At 32.9% G+C, this 20,128-nt stretch overlaps 1 protein-coding gene across 8 annotated transcripts in view; it reads left to right on the forward strand.

The window, feature by feature from the left end:
* LOC118740706 (probable trehalose-phosphate phosphatase C) overlaps positions 1-19,992 on the forward strand; it is a 69,680-nt gene extending 49,688 nt beyond the window's left edge. For 3 of the 8 annotated variants that reach the window (XM_036472348.1, XM_036472353.1, XM_036472350.1), the window contains exons 2-5: positions 7,399-7,615; positions 18,740-19,254; positions 19,318-19,424; positions 19,502-19,992. In XM_036472348.1, coding sequence (XP_036328241.1) covers positions 7,399-7,615; positions 18,740-19,254; positions 19,318-19,424; positions 19,502-19,636 — 974 coding nt within the window. In that variant the 3' untranslated portion in view covers positions 19,637-19,992. Of the gene's footprint in view, positions 1-2,908; positions 3,112-4,063; positions 4,143-6,606; positions 6,709-7,398; positions 7,616-18,739; positions 19,255-19,317; positions 19,425-19,501 lie in introns of those variants that run through there. The other 5 variants (XM_036472352.1, XM_036472349.1, XM_036472347.1 and 2 more) reach the window with 5 other exon arrangements.
* The last annotated feature ends 136 nt before the right edge of the window (positions 19,993-20,128 follow it).

The raw sequence follows: 20,128 nt of genomic DNA on the forward strand, positions 1-20,128 counted from the left end.
ATTTTTCAAATACCTTCTAATTGTAGTTTTACATACTATCGGAATGTCTGTATACACACACACAACTCACAAACCATATTTGTAATCACATGCATATATTTTACTAAAGTTAGATTTTTTTTAATATTTGATGCACCATTTTTCTTTATATGTAGAAAATATTGCATCACTTGTTGGTTTGTTGGTAATTTATTTTTTTCTATATCACACGCTTCAAACGGCATTTTACAACGCTTGTATCAACTTGCAATGTTGTATTCCAGAAACTTTCAATGTTGTGTGTCCGACACCATAAAGCAAAGCTTTGAAAAGCTCCTATAAAAAAGCATAGTGAATAGGGCGAGGTAGATGACATCTAGATGTCGCCCTATGTACTACGTTTGCCACACCGGAAATAGATGACACGCCATTCTTTAAATAAAATTAATAGGTGCTCGTTTGTATGTACATACATATGTAAATGCATGTGTGTGCACCTTTCTATTAATATCGTTGAATTATTTTAATATCTATTGCAAACTTTTATTCAGACAGGACTAAAAAGTAGAAAATAAATAATATAAAAAAAACTTTTTAATATACAACGCTTTTATAAATGGACTAAAAAGTAGAAAATAATATTTCTCAGTCCCATAGAATTTGTTTTGATAACTTTTGATTTTGAAATTTTAGCAAAAGTCATTATAAACAATCTATGAAATTGAAAATGAAAAGCGTGGGGCGCATGTAATACACTTGAATTGATATGAAAAGTAATATATGTATGTATGTATGTGGGTATATGAATAACGACCGCTTAAAATCGATTTCAAAGTTCTACTTTCGCTGTAGAAATTTTAGGTCTACGTTATGTAGTTTGACTATTGTCAACTAAATCGAATGCTTTGTAAGTGAAGTGACTTGTGGACCACTTGAGGTATAGGTGGACCAGTTGGTAACCACTTTGGGACCAGTTGGTAACTAGTTCGTGGGATCAGTTGGTAACCAGTCGGGGACCAGTCCGGGAACTAGTTTGGGACTAGACCGAAACTACTTACCTTCGGACCAGTTGGGCCCAGTTGGTCTTTTTAAGCTCCTGTGGCCGTTTTAAGGGTAATTCTTGGGCTCCTGCACTGCCGCTCGGGGTTTCTGCCTTCTACGGTGGTAATTTTGGGCCGGGTTGCCTGTTTTGGCGGATTGTTGTGCTGTGTGCCGCGTATTACGTGTTCCGGGTACCACTTTCTCGAGCGAATTGCTCTGGGGAACCTGTTGTGTGAGTTGCTGGCTTTTTGGCTAGACTTTGAGGAGGGTTTATACACGCATATCGGCGGAAATAGACGACACGCCATTTCTTTAAATAAAATTAATTGGTGCTCGTTTTTATGTACATACATATGTAAATGCATGTGTGTGCACCTTTCTATTAATATCGTTGAATTATTTTAATATCTAGTGCAAAATTTTATTCAGACAGGACTAAAAAGTAGAAAATAAATAATATAAAAAAAACTTTTTAATATACAACGCTTTTATAAATGGACTAAAAAGTAGAAAATAATACTTCTCATTCCCATAGAATTTGTTTTGATAACTTTTGATTTTGAAATTTTAGCAAAAGTCATTATAAACAATCTATGAAATGGAAAATGAAAAGCGTGGGGCGCATGTAATACACTTGAATTGATATGAAAAGTAATATATGAATGTATGTATGTGGGTATATGAATAACGACCGCTTAAAATCGATTTCAAAGTTCTACTTTCGCTGTAGAAATTTTAGGTCTACGTTATGTAGTTTGACTATTGTCAATTAAATCGAATGCTTTGTATAGTATGCGCTCCACGTTTTTCATTTTCAATTTCATAGATTGTTTATAATGACTTTTGCTAAAATTTCAAAATCAAAAGTTATCAAAACAAATTCTGTGGGACTGAGAAGTATTATTTTCTACTTTTTAGTCCATTTATAAAAGCGTCGTATATTAAAAAGTTTTTTTATATTATTTATTGTGATTTTTTTTTAACTTATTTTTGCTTTTGATTTTACTTCACTTCACTTTTGTTTCTTTATTTGTCTTTAAAAGAACACAATTTAATCTACGTTGTTTACTTTGCGAAAGCTGAAAACCGATTGATTGATTGCAGATCAAAGCTTTAAAAAAATGCATTCAAATGCACGCATTTTTACATAAATAGAGGAAAAAGCAAGAATTTGTCATAGAGAAGACAACAAAAGAAGCATGCAAATATCAGGTGATAACAGTGTTGTCAGATAACAGATTGAGTAAGCATAAACAAAAAAACATTTAATTAAAAGTAATAGTAACCAGTGTTGCCAATTCTAGTAAAAAAAATTTGGCATAATTGCCAAATTTAACACAGGGTTATATTTGGATTTTTGAAACCTTTATAACTTTTTTAGTTATGAACAAAAGTAGTTACTGTTAAAGAAAAAGTTTCACAGAATTTAAAGGCCTTTTCGCAAGATTAAAAAAAATTGGAATTTAGGTATGATGTGAAACGAGATACCGACAGTCACTACTAGAATTTGAACTCGGAGTAAAAAATGATTAAGGTAAGAATTGTGGCGGCTTTCAAGCCATGAACAACGGTGTACGGCTCATTAAAATCGGACTTAAAATGGCGACGTAGTGTCAAAAAAAGTAAATAGCCCATCGGGGGGGCGTGGCAAAAAAAAAAAATTTTTTTTGGGATCGCCTTCAAAATATCTTTAATCCTAGGGGTGGACTGGAAAAACTTTTTTTTTTTATGGGGACCGATCCGCACTAATGTACATACATATATACATATATATGTATAGGAAATTTGCGTTTTGAGATCTGCTTTTATTTCAGTCTTCTCGAATAATTTGCGTATAAAGCATACTTCGGTGCTAAGTGTTAGTGATTGTTTTGAGTTGGGGATTGTCACGCGTGTTCGTCTTCTATATATCCAAGTGCGCATAGTAGCTCGAAAAAATTGACGAAACACATTTTCATAAACAACAAAAAAAAAATTCTGTGAAAGTAAAAGTTTATACACTTGCCAATTTGCACATTAGAAATCAAGTGAAAAATACTTGCAAGATTTGTGATAGGTAAATAATGTGTGTGTCCATTATGTTTTGTATATGTATGTATGCATTTTTTTAGTTTGGGATACTAAAAAGTTGCAGACGTTCATTAAAAGTGTATTAACTCGCAAATTTGTGATTCTTGATATGAAGTGTTAAAAATGTTCACAGTACATAACTCCAAATGTCGAACATAGAGAAAAAGCTGTAGCAATGTTCTACTGTTATTTTCAGCAGCAGCAAAGTTTTTCTTTATCATGCGATAGACACTTGTTTTTTGTGTTCCTCGACAACATACATTTCGGAGTTGATACATTTTTGAAGAATGTATGCAAAATGTTCATGTCTCATATTTTGCGAAATCGCCTCAGATTTTTTAATAATCAATCGCTTTATGACACTTCTAATAAGTGTTGAAAAAATTTTATATTCAGGGAAAGTAGGTAAACGCTTTTTCTGAATTGTTTTTCGTCTATAAAAGTTTATAAGTCAAAAGGTGGAAACTCTTTACTCGAGCGTGTTTTAAAAATTAAACTATGAAAAAAAATATTCGATTGAAAATAGACACAAATCGAACGCAGCAACCATGCAAACAAATTGATGTGCCAGCAAGCAAAAAGGCAACATATGAACACGAATACAAAGATGAACACGATGTCGAAGACGAATACGAATCGAAGGCGAATTTAAAGTCAAAGACAAATACGAAGTCAAATTCAAAGATTAAAGCGATGTTAAGACGAATACGAAGTCGAATGCGAAGACAAATGCTGAAACGGATACGAAGTCAAAGACGAATACAAGGTTAAATACGAATACGAAAGTGACTACGAAGATGCATATGAACACGAGAACGTATATATACGGATACGAAGACGTAAACAAAAACAAACATGAAGACAGGAAATTAAAACAAATACGAAGGCCAAGGCTAGGACTATATAGTACGAAGATTAAGACTAAGATGAATACAAGATGTGAAGGCAGACGAATATAGATACGAAGGCTAATACGAATTCGAAATCAAGGACGAATGCGAAGACGAGCACGAAGTCTTATATGAAGGCGGATATGAGGACGAATTACTACAGTATGAAACGATTTAAAAATTATTTGAAAGAACTTTCACTCTCGTAGTGTGGCTTGGCGCCCATTTTTTTTTTTTTGATATTTTATGCAAGGCACTGTTGCATTGTTACCTTGGAAAAACATTTTCCCTTCTGCCTTCGAACACTAGGGCTGTTCTAGGCGGTCCATTTGACGATTTTATTTATTTTCATTATTTTCATTTTCTATAGCAAACTTTTATTATTTTTCATAAAAAATACTAGTAAAAAATATAAGTTTATTCAACAGCAAAAAAATGCAAATAATTTGCATCGAAATTAAAAATTTTTCAGTTCGATTTCTTTGAAAACTTTAGAGTAAGCACTTTTCTAGCCCATTAAATTTTAGTAAAATAAAGTACAAGTTTCAAGTCGCTGAAAATTCCCATTATTTTTGAGATTTTTTTAGGCGATGTTCTAGCTAAGAAATCGAATTGAAAAGTTGAAAATTTCGATGAATTTTCGCTTTTGAATGGAGAAGGCTTGATTCATTACCTTTCCAATAGTACCCCATTATTGTAAATAGAGCAAGAAATATTGAACTTATTATGGAATTTTGTTGACATAACTTGTCTTTTTTATCGATTTAAAATCAACGCGATTTCTTAGCCGCTTAAAACTTGCAGTTGTTTTATTAGAATTAAAAATCCGATCAGATGCGTACTCAAAATTTTTCTAAAAATTCAGATTAAAAAGGTCAAAATCTAGACGAAAATTCGTTGAATTTTTCTAAGTTCTGTACAAAGTTTGAAAGTTTGACTTTTATGGTTTTGATTAAAGCATAAACCATATTTTTATAAAAAAATAACAAAAAAGTTTTAACTTGAAAAACATTGCTAATATTAAACAAAAAACACCATGCACTCACCTTTGATTGCCTGTGTAGATTGGTACATACATACGTCCATATAATTCATCACAATATTACCTCTAATGGTCGCTAGGACTATTTGTGAAATAAAGTTTGTCCAACGATTACTGAGTAATGACAACCTCTTAAATTTGGCACGCAACTGGCTGGCCATCCCTTTCTGAAAATTATATAGATTTTGTAAGGACCATTTTTTCTCAGCATAGCACAGTGATGCTGGATCGGCTACAATTTGGAGAGACTTGATCATTATTCAGCTGGTAGAAAAGTATTTGTAACCAGCGGCTTCATGAGTTTGATTTATGAGATGCTCAGCAGCTTCTTACTAGTTAGGTACTTGTTGCATAGGTACTTCCCCTTAGAAAAGAGACGTCCTAATACTCCATGCCATTTTTGAACGTGTTTTACTTTTGTGTTTCACTTGAGCAACTTGAGCTTCGTTTTAGGAAGCGTGAAACTTCGTGTTATACAAATAGCATTCCATGATTTTAGAAATGAATTTCTGCAGTGTTGCTGGATCGAATATAAATATCTACTAATATTTTAAACTGCTATTGACCTGGACCTTTCCCCTTAATGACACGACAAATACTATATCTTCTTCTATTTTTTATAAACTTAATTTTTAGTGAAGTATCCACGGAAAGATCACAAAAAATACGTCGAACTAACAAGAACTAAAAGAAGAAAAAAACCAAACCACCACTGTTTACACATTCGTGTTTTATTTAACCATTGCTTTGTGTAGTTGAAGGACGCGTGATCGCGTGCTTCTTTCTGTTAGTCATATACGCGGTGTACATGGCGTATAATTGATATCGTAGATAGTAGTACTTGAAGATATCGCAGTGCAAGCGAATGAGTGACAAATTGAGTGAAGTGAGCTGAATAAATGCTAAATAATTGTGAGTGTGTGGGAAGGCATGTTTAGCGTTTTTTTTTTTTTTTATTTCGATTTTCTATATGCGTGTTCTAATAAATGGGGCGACTGAAAAATCTTGAGTGCTAAGCCAAATTACGTTGTTCGAGGGCACTTTTGCTCGTCAGAAAGCATTGCTCGTGAACTCAGTGCCGCTAAGAGAAGTAAACTTCGTGTTAGTTGGATGCACACTGGATAGTATTTGAGATAACATAACAGCTGTGGTACTAAATTAGACAAGTGCACTCGAGCTGTTTGTTATCACACGCTCGACTTTAATTGATTCCCAATGTTGTGACGAGTTGTTTACTAATCTGGAATACTAATGCAATTATTTGAAAAAGAGAGTAAAAGAGTGTGTAACATTATTAAATAGTATGGTTTATTAGAATTCCTTTAAGTGTTTGTGTGTGCGAAAACGATTTCCTAACATTGACGATGATCATTCGTTAGTCTAGAATTTACTCGCTTTTGTTTTCCTGATTTTGATGAGTACTAAATAGAGCCGTAAAGTTTCAAATTCTCTCGTGTATACCAACTAATACAAGTGAGTGTACATACATATGTATGTGTGTTTGAATTCAGCAAACAATCTGGCTGGTCAGTTGAGATTTAAAAGCCTAAGGCGGAGCAATGCGACCTCAGTATTTGATTACACTTTCTAATCGAACGTTCAGTGGAGAATTTTTTAGCGCTTGTATTGTGTGAAAACGTGTTATTTTTTCCGTATGCAGAGGATAACAAAGAATTAAAAGAAAACGTAAACAGAAACACTAAAAACATACCTATCTATTCATGCTTACAGTGGTGGACAAAATAATAGAAACAAAATATGTTGACAAGTTTTCGATATTTTTCTTTTGTTTATTTAATACTTAATAAAATGAATTTCGTTCATGCGTTTTATGAAATAAAATGCGCAACAAGCTCGGCGAAAAATATTCTCAAAAATCCACGGTATATTTTAGCCACTTGAAACTTGCACATTATTATGCTAAAATTGAATGTGCTACACAACTGCATACCTAAAAAGACACATAAAAAAGTTACAGAATTTGATAAAAAAAATTTTAAATTTAATTTTTTTTTAATTTTTTACAAAGTTTGAAATGTTGGTTTATATGTTGCTTTTTTATGTAATGACTTAGACTTTTATAAGAAATAATTAAAAATTAAATAAAAAAAAAAAAAATATCCAAAACTTGCTAAAATTTTTTGTTTCTATTATTTTTTCCACCGCTGTCCATTAAAAACATACATATACCTATCCAGCTACTTTTGTATGTGTAGCTCATTTCTACTAAACAAAGCCGAAGTCAACGCTTTGCCCTGCATTATACGTACATACTTACTTTTGAACTACTGCCGACGTCGTTTGTTATAAAAAAAGTAATAAATAATTTTTTATTATTTTCCTACATTTGTGCTTCGTTGCTGCATTTCTACACAGTGCGTCTCATAAGAATCTTGCCGTTAGTTTTACTCATTTCAAGGACGCCAACACGCGCCACATTTGCCACAAGCATCGTTAAGCGTTCATACGTAGCAAGTAGCAACAATTTTCCAGCAGGCAACTGTAACAGTAATTTCACCGGCAAAAAAATGCCCGAGAAGCGTATAGCACCAGAGATTTCCACATTGGAAGAATTTGAACGCAAACTGCCTGGGTGAGTATGAAATATAGAGAAATACTTACGCACACAAAAATCAAAATACTGGCAAAACTAGGAGCCAAAGATAGTGAAACTGAGTTTTAAGGTTTTCGCTCTGGCGTCAATATTTTTTTTAAAGGGCTTTGAAGATATGATTAATTAAAAAAATTTATTAAAAATTGGATAGAAGGACGAAAAGGTATTGGCTATCCTTGAAAATTTCCAATATTTATTATTATTATTATTGGCCTTGAGCATTGCTAACTCCCTGTAAGAATTATACCGCATATGTATGTATTAGAGAGCTGCACGATTACATAAAAAGGTAACATGTTAATAATCGGCGATGCCGATGCGGCGAGTACATGCTACATAACTGTAAATTTGGCATCGCAGAATCGCCGCATCGTCGGCATCGTCAAGATAGTAACATGTTACTAACATGTTAGTAACATTCCGTTTTTTATGAAATTGTTGAGAGAGTGAGCAGAAAGAGCGCAAACATTCCATGTTTTTTATTCGTAATCTTGGCACACGCTTGCCACATTTTATGTACGAACATTACAAAAAATACCCAAAGTAAAAAGTAGCGTGTTTTTAATATACTTTGTTTTAGATTATTTGCATGCGTTTGCTACAAACCAAAAACAAAATGTATGACCCTGAATGAGAACTACAGTTTGAGTTAATAAATGTTGGTAATATACTATATGTACATACATACATGAGTTAAAATTGCTTGCTTCAGGATTTTTATAAAGAGGACACAAATGACTCACTTTATTTAATTCGATTCTACCTATATAAATATATAAGAAATTTTAATGCTGGTTTATACCCAAAAATAATGGTTAATATTTATGAGGCAATCTCTTTTTCAGAACTATATATGTATGTACCTATTTATGTGAAAGCACATTCCTATGAAAATAATAAAACCTAAACATCGAAATCTTATAGTTATTAGTTACTAAAAAGTTCTAAGATCCATTTCTTCACTATACGTATAAGCAAAAGAGGCCAAAAAGCCTATGCACGCAAAATATCCACTGTTACTACATTTCTAAAATGCGGCAACCATGAGCGTGACGAACTAAACCACGACACCAACCAGTGTTGCCAGAGAAATATTTCGAAAAGTTTTCGGTCGAAAAAAAGAGCTAAGTAATATTAATAGCTGATATGAAGAGCTAAATTTTTTTTTGAAGTTGAGCATTGATTGACGTTAGGTTGGTTTTACATTTTCCGCAGTTTTAATAAAATCAACGAATTTTATAAGTTTAAGCTCTGAAAAAAAAACTTTTAAAACCAAAATAAGGTGCATATATTTCGAATTCGTTGCTATGGCACTTATCACACTTATATGTACGCACAAACTGTAAAAATCTACAATTTAAGATATATGTATGAATAATTTTTTAGCAAACGTTTTTCTGGAAAAGTATTTCCAGCTCTCCTTAAAGGTAAAATTAGTAGGGAAAAATAAAATACTTGATACTTAAATAAATGATTTGTGAAACATTTGATCCATTTTTTGTTTTTTCTATGATACATATTTTCATGACGTCGCGGCAACACTGGCCGGCAAAAGTTAAACTGTGTCTGTGTTGGTGAGCACAAGAGAACTGCTCCGCATGAGCAACCCAGTACGAAATTACTATAAGTGAAAAAATTTTTAACGGATCGGGCTTCAATAAAAACATATATTTAACACATATCGTCACATGAATGCAAAAAGACGTAACAAACATAGTCGCTGAAATGCAAAAAGTCGTAACTCATAAAAAATTCAAAATACACTTTTTGATTTATATGATGGATTTCATCGAATTACAACTCCCCACATCGTTTTATGAAAATAAAATATTAATCACGACTTTTTCCATTTCAGTGACGATTTTTGCCATGTCCTTTTGCATTTCATGTAGCGATATGTATATGTAAATCGCTGATTTACTAGAAAAGCGTCATAATCCAAAAAAAGCAAAAAATCGAGTTAAGTATGCACGTTACCTATTTCTTATGATGTGTAAAAATTTCATAGCTGTAACGATTACCAGTAGTCATTAGAACAAAATATGTAGTAATTTTTCGCCTGTTAGTATATGTAAAATCAAAACTTTAATGCCGTTTTTCTCGAGTTTTTAGTTTTCTGAGTTATGACAATATTGAAGTAATGAAACTCAGATAAAAAATTCATTTGGATTCACCAACACCAATATTAAAATCCATGCCCATCAAAATTTTCCATATCATTGTGAAATTAATAAAAATGTCTTTTAATAGCATATTCCCTAGTCTTTTAAAGGTCCTACTACACAAAGGGCATTATATGCCCCCAAAAGAATTTTCAATATATGTACATACATATTTCTCGCAAGGCATATTTGTATTCAAGAAACAAAGCAGAATACCCATCCGCGTTGTTTATTTGTTGCTGTCTCGCTAACGACTAAACGATAGAGCGTAAGAATTCGTGTGAAGTGATCGTCCACAATTGCGGTATGAAGCGCCGACCACTGTTTTTAGCTTGCAGCTTGCTATTGACCAGTGTGATCAGATAACTTAATAGGCTACATTTGCAACCAAATTCAGCAATTCTACATAGCACTTTTTCGTGCCTAATTTTAACCTTGCCAACTACGGAAAGTTGGCAGCCCCGACAACGAGTATACGTAACGGTACATTTGGTATCGTGGCATTATTGAGTTTTGCTTTGTAATTTTTAATGTACAAAAACGTTTGCCACTTAGAAAACAATGTTTTGCATTGGTGGCGGCGACATGAGAATGAAATTCCTTTGGTGGCCAAACTGGCGCGAAAAGTATTATGCATTCCAGCATCTAGCGCTGCGAGTGAAAGGTGTTTCAGTGTGGCAAATCGAGTTTTGGAAGAACGAAGAACAAATCTTAGAGGAGAAAATTTGGATGCCATTTTATTTTTACATTCGAAAGACAAGAAATAAAATATTATTTTGTCAATATTTTTTATTTCTAACTCGTACTTTATGTTATAGTTTTTGTTAAAGTGAAATATGTTTAATTTCTATGAATTTATGAATTAATTTATGCTGAACTAAATAAAAGATACACTATGCAAGTATAGTTAATATGGTTTTGGCATTATCTGGTCACACTGATATTGACGATGCTAATTTATTAACAGAATTACGTTGTTACTAATCGACGATGCTGTTAGTAATCGTACGATGCGACGATGCGGCGATGCCGAGTAACTTCGCTACTTTGGCATCGTGGTAATCGTCAAAAGTGTTAGTTAATAACGTACTCGTACGATACTAACATAATCGTGCAGGTCACTGGTATGTATATAAATGCATTATTATATATTAAAATTGTACATATATATGTATGTTTTATTGTGAATTTTCCATTACATCACTCAATGCACCGGTGCAGTCTTTAATTTTCTATAAATTTTCCTAATGCATTTAATTTAGTTTTAATTTATTTTATTTGCTTTCGTTTTTTTAGCTTTTATCAGTCGCATTCGCATCGTAGCTGATAATTGTTGCACTGTCTAGGCATCACGCCTTGCTCTTATCACTCCACTTGAGTGTGACTTTCACGTTTCGCTATACATACATATACATATGTACATTAATTTTGAAGGTTGTTACGAATTACTTCCTAAATTGACAAAATTTCAAATCACCGGAAAGTGTCGGTGCTGCAGGACAGAGAAACCACGCTTTCTTTAAATGATATTTTCATATAGATTAGCTCATATATTGCCTAGGTTTTGATTTTATTAGGGAAACACTAGTCTCCATATACGTTTTTACTAGGATGATCGTTTATAAGCTATTCTAAAAATAGTGTTTTTGAACTTCTTGAATAACACTGTTAAATCGCCACTATAGGGCCTCAACTCAACAAAGGCCAAACGTTAGTATTCGTACGTGGTAGACGAACTCAAATTGGATCTTGAATAAAATTTTTAGTAATCCAGTCGACTCTAGTGCCCCTTGCGGGTAGTTTTTGTATAAACCTTTTCCATTCAAATACAAGGTCAACAAAAAAAGGCAAATGCGCACACGTTTTCTCAAGTGAAGGATGCTATCTACTTGTATATATGTACATTAGGGTGGTCCAAAGTTTTCCATATATTTCGTATGGGGAAACTATATTTTTTCGGAGAATCGCTTATAAAATCGTTAAAAATAAATATTTTTTGATAGAATAAAAATATGTTTAATAAATCTCTAAACAATAAAATGATGATGCGTGTTTAATTTTAGAATTCTACTAACTACCTTTTCAGAACAGATAATCTCATCCCATATTTAAAAAAAAATTAGTTATTAACCGACTTCAAGTAGGTTATCAATTCGTCGCAATATTTTTTTATGTATCCTACCGCATAATTTTGGACCGCGTTAACCGACTTCTATAATTAAATATAATTTTTTAAACGGAAGGTTGGTACCTCAGAGGTGGTCCCACACTAATTTGGTTTAGATCCGATCATTGGAGAAAATTTAATTAATTACATTTTTATATTAACTTGAAACTTGAAGTCGGTTTTTTTTTGCTTAAAAATTCACACGCATTTTGAAAAATAGTTATTAATAGACTGCGGATTTTTATGCAAAATACGAAGCCTAGAAATATGTTACACATAACTATAAGCAAAGTGTATAAACTTCTATACATTTTGTTTAAACAAATTTATAGACTTTGCTTATAGTTATGTGGTACATATTTCTAGGCTCCGTATTTTGCATAAAAATCCGCGGTCTAGTTATTAACATTTTGGAGTTAAATTTGCCTCATAATTCTATTGTTGGACGACTTCTGAAAACAAATATTTTTATTCGATCAAACCATATTTATTTTTAAAGATTTTATAGCGATTCTACGAAAAAAATTATTTTCGCCATATAAAATATATGGAAAACTTTACAGTCCAGCCAGCACTTTTAAATATTAACCGATTTCGAAAAAATACATGTGCCCTTATTTTCCGTTTTCTAATATTCTTCGTGTTAGCGGCAAGAAAATCCCAGAAAGTTGATTTTCCTGTGTATTTTGGACCACCCTAATGTACATACATACCGACTTACTCGCACAAGTGACAAGTAATTTTTTATTACTAAAGGCCGGTTCTCACGTTTGGTACATTTGTACAACTTTTTACTTCGATATATTGGTACAAACTATAAAAACTGGGACGAGATTTTCTACAAGAAACACACGCTTTTAATTTTCCTTTGGAGTATTCCAAAAATTTACGTAAAATTTTGAACAAATGTTCAATCGTATGATCCGACCTTAAGATTAAATTAATATGTATATAGACTCTAAAGCGATTTTTTAAAGCCTGGCCTATCACCTTAGTACTGTACAAACAATTGGGTGGTTCACAAGGTGTCGTACTTGTCGTATTGTTGTATGTTGTAAAGTTTTTAACGGCTAAATAAATGTTTAGAGGACTTGAAATCACCACCAACTATTTTTTAATTGTCTGAAATTTCATAATAAAACTTTTATGTTAGCTTGCGAATTCCTTAAATACAGTTTTAGCCGTTTAAAGTTTATGACATACAACAGTACGACAGTATACAACACCTTGTGAACTCCCTAAATGAATTTTAGCGCAGTTTGCAAGTACATACATAATTGGAATTAATCTTCTTCTGATAGTACAATAGATAATTTCAACAAACAATTCCTAACGTTAAGTAAATACTTTCATCATTAACACATACATACATGTGTAGATATGTATGCATAATCATACGTACATACATATGCATGTCTATATTATTTATATGTATTAAATAATGTCTGTTCATTCGTCTAGCGTTTTTTCACACTGTCTATGCATTTTAATGACTCCTTTCCCTTAATAAGATAGTTTTTTTTTTGCTGACGTTCTTTATAGCAAATAAGTACATATGGTTACTCATAAGGCAGTGCCAAAAATCCGAGTCTATGTATTTCTGCCATGAAAAACAGCTTCTCATAAAAAATACAATCGCCGTTCGGAGGCGCTATGTTAAATAAATGAGTTTGTTGTAGGTAAAATAGTGAGAATTTCAATTAGTTATCATTGAAAATAAAGTAATTTGTAAATTACTTTCAAATTAATTAAATTTCCAGCAGTGTATGAACTCGCCTTGTAGGTATAGTATATGGACATACCTTGACAAGATAATGGAGAATATGTACCTACACTTTATTGCACATCAGAGATGATTCCAACTAACTTGAAAAAATTTCGGTTTTTAATTCATTGTTTTAATTTACTTGCAAGGCAAATAATAGCACATTTAGTTTAATATCCTTATTTCGACTGATCAAGTTTTCTGTTTCTGTATCAAAAACAATAATTTTATTGCCCTACAATGTTTTACACCTTTTTTATCGCGCTATCTTCATACAAATGTATGTACACATGTATGTATATCGCACATGCTCATATTCAACAGCGCACCAAGCATACATATGTACATTAGATTGGATCACTCCCCATACAAAAAAAAAATCGGTTTTGTTTCTCCATTGCAATCATAAAAACTTTTATGAAATTTTTTATATTTTAAAACTTGTGCCAAAATATTTCGGAAAAATATTAAGATTCACGTAAGCTGGAGTTTTTTTATGAATAAAAATAGTTTTTTTTCAAGTATGACAAAAAAATTTAAGCTTAAAAAATTTTTACAAAATATAAAAAAAAAATTTAAGCGGAATAATAATAATGAGATTTTTGATGCTGTTTTTGAACTTTTTCCAAAGTTTAGCCAAAAATTTACTCATTAAATCTTTTGAGGTATCACTGAAAAGATATGTTCTCACCCTTTGAAAAAGGTTAAAAAACAGCATTAAAAATCTCATTATTATGATTCCGTTCAAAATTGTTTAATATTTTTATGCATATTTTTTAAGCTTAAATTGTTTTGTCAACTGAGGGGATTTTTTTCAAAAATCGTTTAAGAAACTATTTTTAGCTCCAGCTTACTTAAATCTTGATATTTTTCCGAAATATTTTGGTGGAAGTCTTCAAATATAATAAATTTTGTAATCATGGTGGAATAACCGCCACATTTTTTGGTGATGCAGTCTAATGTACATACATACATATATACCCAAATATGTATTTACATGTAAATTATTCTTAAACTCATAAATATACTCATGTAACATTAAAGTTAATTGCATTACTTTTCTTGTTGAAGAAGTGCGTGCAATTAAGCACATTATACTGTAGTTGTCAAATTGTTGTGCAATACTATGTTCAGACGGGAAGTTAATCAGGCAATTAGCCAAGCTTGCCTTGCTCATAAATAGCCCGCCATAGAGTATGTGAGAACATTCGCGGAAGCAATCAACAAGTAGACCAGTATCAAAAAGTGTTTGTGAAGGCGCCATCACGAGTGGCTCCTTTTAAGGCCGGTTAGCCTCCATTACTTTCAGAGCCCATTAAAACGCGCTGGTGTACAAGGCTGGAAGCAGTTAACTACTATGCCAAATACTTTGAAACACATTTACACGTTGTTAGAGCCCCAGTGGAACTAAAAAATATTAAAACAGCCAATGAAAGGAATTGCTTAACAAATTTCAGGAAAAACTATTACAGCTGGTAACAATTTGATATACAGCATTGAAGAAATATGTGCTTTTAAATATGCTCCGATCACGTCCGTTGAAGTGGAGAGAATGTTCTCCTTTTTTATGGTTTTTCCTTTTAAGCAGGGACCGAGAATGCGCTCCAGTTTTGGTTTAGAACGAAAGGTTTAGCAACGTTTCCGCAAAGAACAAAATGCGAAGAAAACTCTCTTGGAACGTTCTCAAAACGAACAGAATGAGAACGTAACTTTCCAATGAGAACAAAATGAGATCGAAAGTAGTGGTAACGTTTTCAAGGAGGATCAAATAAGAACCAAAGTCTGGGGTGTGTTCTGTTAGAGAACAAAACCAGAACACTTAACGTTAAGAATGAGAGGAGAGCTTGCGTGTTGGGATGTAAAATCATTTCAGTGAGAACGACGATTGTTAATTCTAAGCCAGTGGAAGTCTGGTTCATTTCAACTTCTAGTGCGTTTATCATTAGGGTGATCTTTCCATTTATGGAAAAATTTTTCATTTTTTGTGCAAGAAAAGTTCGCGTCTTAAGTCTTTCGTTGACTTAATTTGCATAATAATCTTGCAGTACTTTTGTGAAAAATTTGTTCTAGCTTCCATTCTTCGCGAATAGTTCAGAGAAGATTTGTTCCAACTTCGTTCTCTGTAAGAAATTTCCTGAGACTTTAGTTTTCCCAAATTGTTCTTCGAGAGAAAGTTTATTAGACGTTTGTTCCCGTTTGGCTCTTTTCCAAAAAGTTCCGGAGATTTTTGTTCCCATTTTGTTCTCTTAAAAATGTTCCCGAAAGTATTGTTCGCATTTTGTGCTCTTTGGAAACGTTCCACAAAGTTTTGTTCTTATATAGGTAATTCCCATTGATAACGTTCTCGACAGTTTTGTTCTCATTTTGGTTTTGGTATTGAGGCCTTCTTGGGAACAAAACTACGAGAACGACATTTAGTTTCGATCACACCTTTTGTTCTCGGATCCTGCTTTTAAGTTATAGACTTTAAATATTTGAGGTTATCTGCGAATGAATATGAACTTGTTTTTGTTTACCTTGAGCTGAATAAAAATATTACAAATAAGTCAAATGCAGTTTGAATTGTTTAATAAGTATTTGGGCAGATAAATTATAAGAGCAATTTTAGGTGCAAAATATACAAATTTATAGGCAATTTTATTGTGCAAAAAGACGTTTATTAGATCAATTTTTGGGTTGCCGTGATTATAAGGCATAAAACAATGTCTGAAAATGAACAGAAACATCTGCCTCTGTTACCTCACCTTTTTATTATGCCATGGGTATAGCCGGCTTCATAATATATGTAAATTACACTCGATATGCTTTTTTAATATTTTTATATTTTGCTCTCAAATAAACTCCCACACTAAATTTCCAAGCATTGTTTCTAAAAATACAATAACTTCTAGCAGAATTCCGCCACGATTTTGTCTGCAACTCTTTGCTCAAGACCGAGCGCGACCATTACTCGCCGAGGCCGACACAGCTACCCACTGAGGCAGCAGTTGTTGCCCAGGGCCAGATATATGGGCTAAGGACGGATATTGTTAAAAACAGGCGAATGGGCAGTTGGCAAAAGCACAAAAACTGTGGTCATACATACATAAGTGCTCGTTTACAACATCTTTTATATAGGAGAACGGTGGGAAAATGCATGCGGGCGTTTTCTTAGAAAGCTGTTTTTTATAAGTTTTTTAGTTCAGTACATTGCGGACCTTTCTATTTTAGGATCGTAGATATGCACGCCTTCGAGGATAACGGTTTATGTAGTTGTTTTTTTTATGTTAAATTTACATAAAAATGTGTGATGATATTTCCGTACGGCGGAGGGAGTCACTTCGATGATCAGGATGCATCTCGCTCGGACCGAGTAATCATACTATGAACAAACGTAACATGATTTTACAAGCTTTTATTAATTTTCTTCTATGTGTAATCAAATCTTGCAATCAGTTTTGAATCAATTTCTCGTTGAGCTAGAGACAGGAAAATTCAAACTTAGCTTATGAAAGAGTAATTAACCCGCTAGGTGGCGCCGGGGTCGATATATTTCGAAAACCTACATCTATGGTCTGATTTATTTTATATTTAGAACGAATATTACTCAAATAGAAATAAATAACTCCCCAGAAAAAATTAGGCGATAGGTAGTGCGGGGGGATAATGTTTTTTATTACCACTAATAAAAACTGGTCTTAAAAATATTTTAACTACATACTTGTTTTCAAACAGAGTTGTTTTTGGTTCTTACGATAGGTTTTAGCGATTTTACGTTCTTTAATAGTTTTTTTTTAACAAATTGGAAATTAAATCAAATTGATTTAATCTTGGCCGTAGCTAAGTGTTCAGCAGTGCTTGCTCTTATGAATTAGCTCGCAGAACGTCAAAGATTCGAATGCCATTCCGATACGATTTTGAAAATTTTTCTGGGGTGAGTCTTGCTTTGAAGCTTAAAAAAAAATCTTTCTACAAATAAGGCGCACAATAATGTACATATACACACATATGTATATATCTAGTAGCCGTTCAGGAGTGCAACCTCCTACGGTCAATGGCATACATATTTTTTTATTTGTCACTTTGTTTATCACAAAGAGAGACATAGAGTAAACAATAAACAAAAGTCGCTGGAAAGCAAAGTGATCGAGTAGCGACTAAGAAAATAAATTAGAAGTATGTATAAACCAAAAATACAAAAAAAAAACTATATTTCTAGAAAATATGGTATGAATGGATGTATGTACATATGTACAGTGCCGGACAAAAGTATTAGCATAGAAAATATTTCCCGATGTATTCCAAGTTTTTATTCTAATTTCTTTTCGATAATTTTTTATAAAAATATAGTTCGTAGTATAACAAAAAACATAAAAATAAAGTGTCTAAACTTTGTGCAAAACAAGGGAATATGCAATAGATTTTCGTACTAATTTGCAGCTTTCTAATTTGTTTTTTTATAAATCTTTTTAACGAAGTTTATTAGATTTTTTTTTTTGTATGGAAGAAAATAATAAAAAAAGTGTAAAACCTCAACGCGATTTTTTTGCAACTTCAAATTTGCACTTTGAATGCAACTGCATGCAAAGAAATTTTCTAAAGAATCTGATAATAAAGTTAAATTGCAACTTTATTGAATTTTTCTGAGATTTGCCAGAGGCTAAGAGATTTTATTTTTATGTTTCTTGTTGTTGTATGAACTTTATTTTTTATAAAAAATTACCAAAAGGAAATTAGAATAAAAAACTGGAATACATCGGGAGAAATTTTATGAGTCAATCCTTTTGGCCGGCACTGTATATGTATATAGATCATAATAATAAATAGATGTATGTAAATATAGATATGAAAATATAGAGCATAATAATAAATAAAGAAATGATAGAAGAAAATAGTCGATAACAAAAAAAAAACGAATTCCTTGTCTACATAAGTAGTTATGTATTAAGTTATGCTGTGCTGCGTTTGGTAAAAACCAAAATTAAATTAGAAATGTTTCTCTTTTTTTTCTGAAAAAAAAATCTTTACAGTTATTTAAATGCAAAAACCCCACTCGCGTTACTGCTGGACTACGATGGCACACTGGCAGCTATTGCTGATAATCCCGACAAAACTTTCATGACAGTCGAAATAGAAAAAATGCTCAATAAACTAGCCGTGCACCCGCAAGTATTTTTGGCCATCATCTCCGGACGTGGGCTACGCAATGTGCAATCGCGTATCGGCATCAAAGGCATCACTTATGCAGGCAATCATGGCTTGGAAATTGAAACTGGCGATGGCACGCGTTACGACTACGAGCTGGCACCCGAGGTACAAAAACATTACACCACTATGGTGAGGGAACTCTCCGATACGGTGCAAAAGAATGGCGCTTGGGTGGAGGACAAGAGATTATCGCTGACCTATCACTACCGCGATGTGCCTGCGAATTTGGCTGAACAGCAAAGAAAGATCGCTACGCGCATAATTGAGTCACATGGCTTCCGTGCGAGTCCAGCGCACGCAGCGGTCGAAGCAAAGCCGCCAGTGAACTGGAACAAAGGTGAGTGAAGGATATATTGCCCTTAATTTACGAGCTGGGATTAAACTTCCTCTTGTAACACAGGCGAAGCAGCGTTGCTGATATTGAAGAACAAATTCGGCAGCAATTGGGCTGAAGAGATTAAAGTGATATTTGCCGGCGATGACAACACCGATGAGGATGCCATGCGGGTGATTACACGCATATTAAACCATAGTTTTGTAAATAAAAAAAGAAAACACTTAACACTTCTTACCACTCTTTTCAGGCGCTGCAAGGCTCTGGTAAATCATTCCGCATCTCCGCCGAGCCTGCAATTCAAACCTACGCTGATTTCCGTTTACCGCGCCAAGATCTCGTAGAGCAATTGCTGAAATGGATAAGCAAGACCTACTCCAATTAATTACAGTGCTATTTGTTGATTCCAGACAATTTTAGTTCTTTAGGGAAATTATAAATCTTAGTATTCATACATACAAATTATATTTATGTATATGCGCTTTTTGAAGTAATGTGAAGCAATGTGCAACTATCGATATTTTGCTGCATTAAGTTCTATTAAAATACATACATATGTATGTAATCGTTAAGTATATAGCAGTGGTAAACAATTGAATTTATACAACAAATCCAGAACTAGCACATACATACATGCCACTTTGAAAGCCACTTAGTAAGTACATTAAAGAATTGTAAATATACGCACACACAGATAATTTAATTTGATGAAATAGGAAAGACATTATTTGAATCTATTGAATATATCAATTAATATATTTTAATAATAAATATGTACGTAATGATATAAAAACCGGTATAAATATAAATAGTTCAAACCTACGTCCTTTGCAAGTTACTAGTGAGATTTATGAAACGTCGCAAAGTAGCATTTTTT

Source organism: Rhagoletis pomonella, unplaced genomic scaffold, assembly GCF_013731165.1.
Source record: "Rhagoletis pomonella isolate Grant_MI unplaced genomic scaffold, Rhpom_1.0 Rhpom_scaffold_00006, whole genome shotgun sequence".
NCBI classification, from domain to species: domain Eukaryota; kingdom Metazoa; phylum Arthropoda; class Insecta; order Diptera; family Tephritidae; genus Rhagoletis; species Rhagoletis pomonella.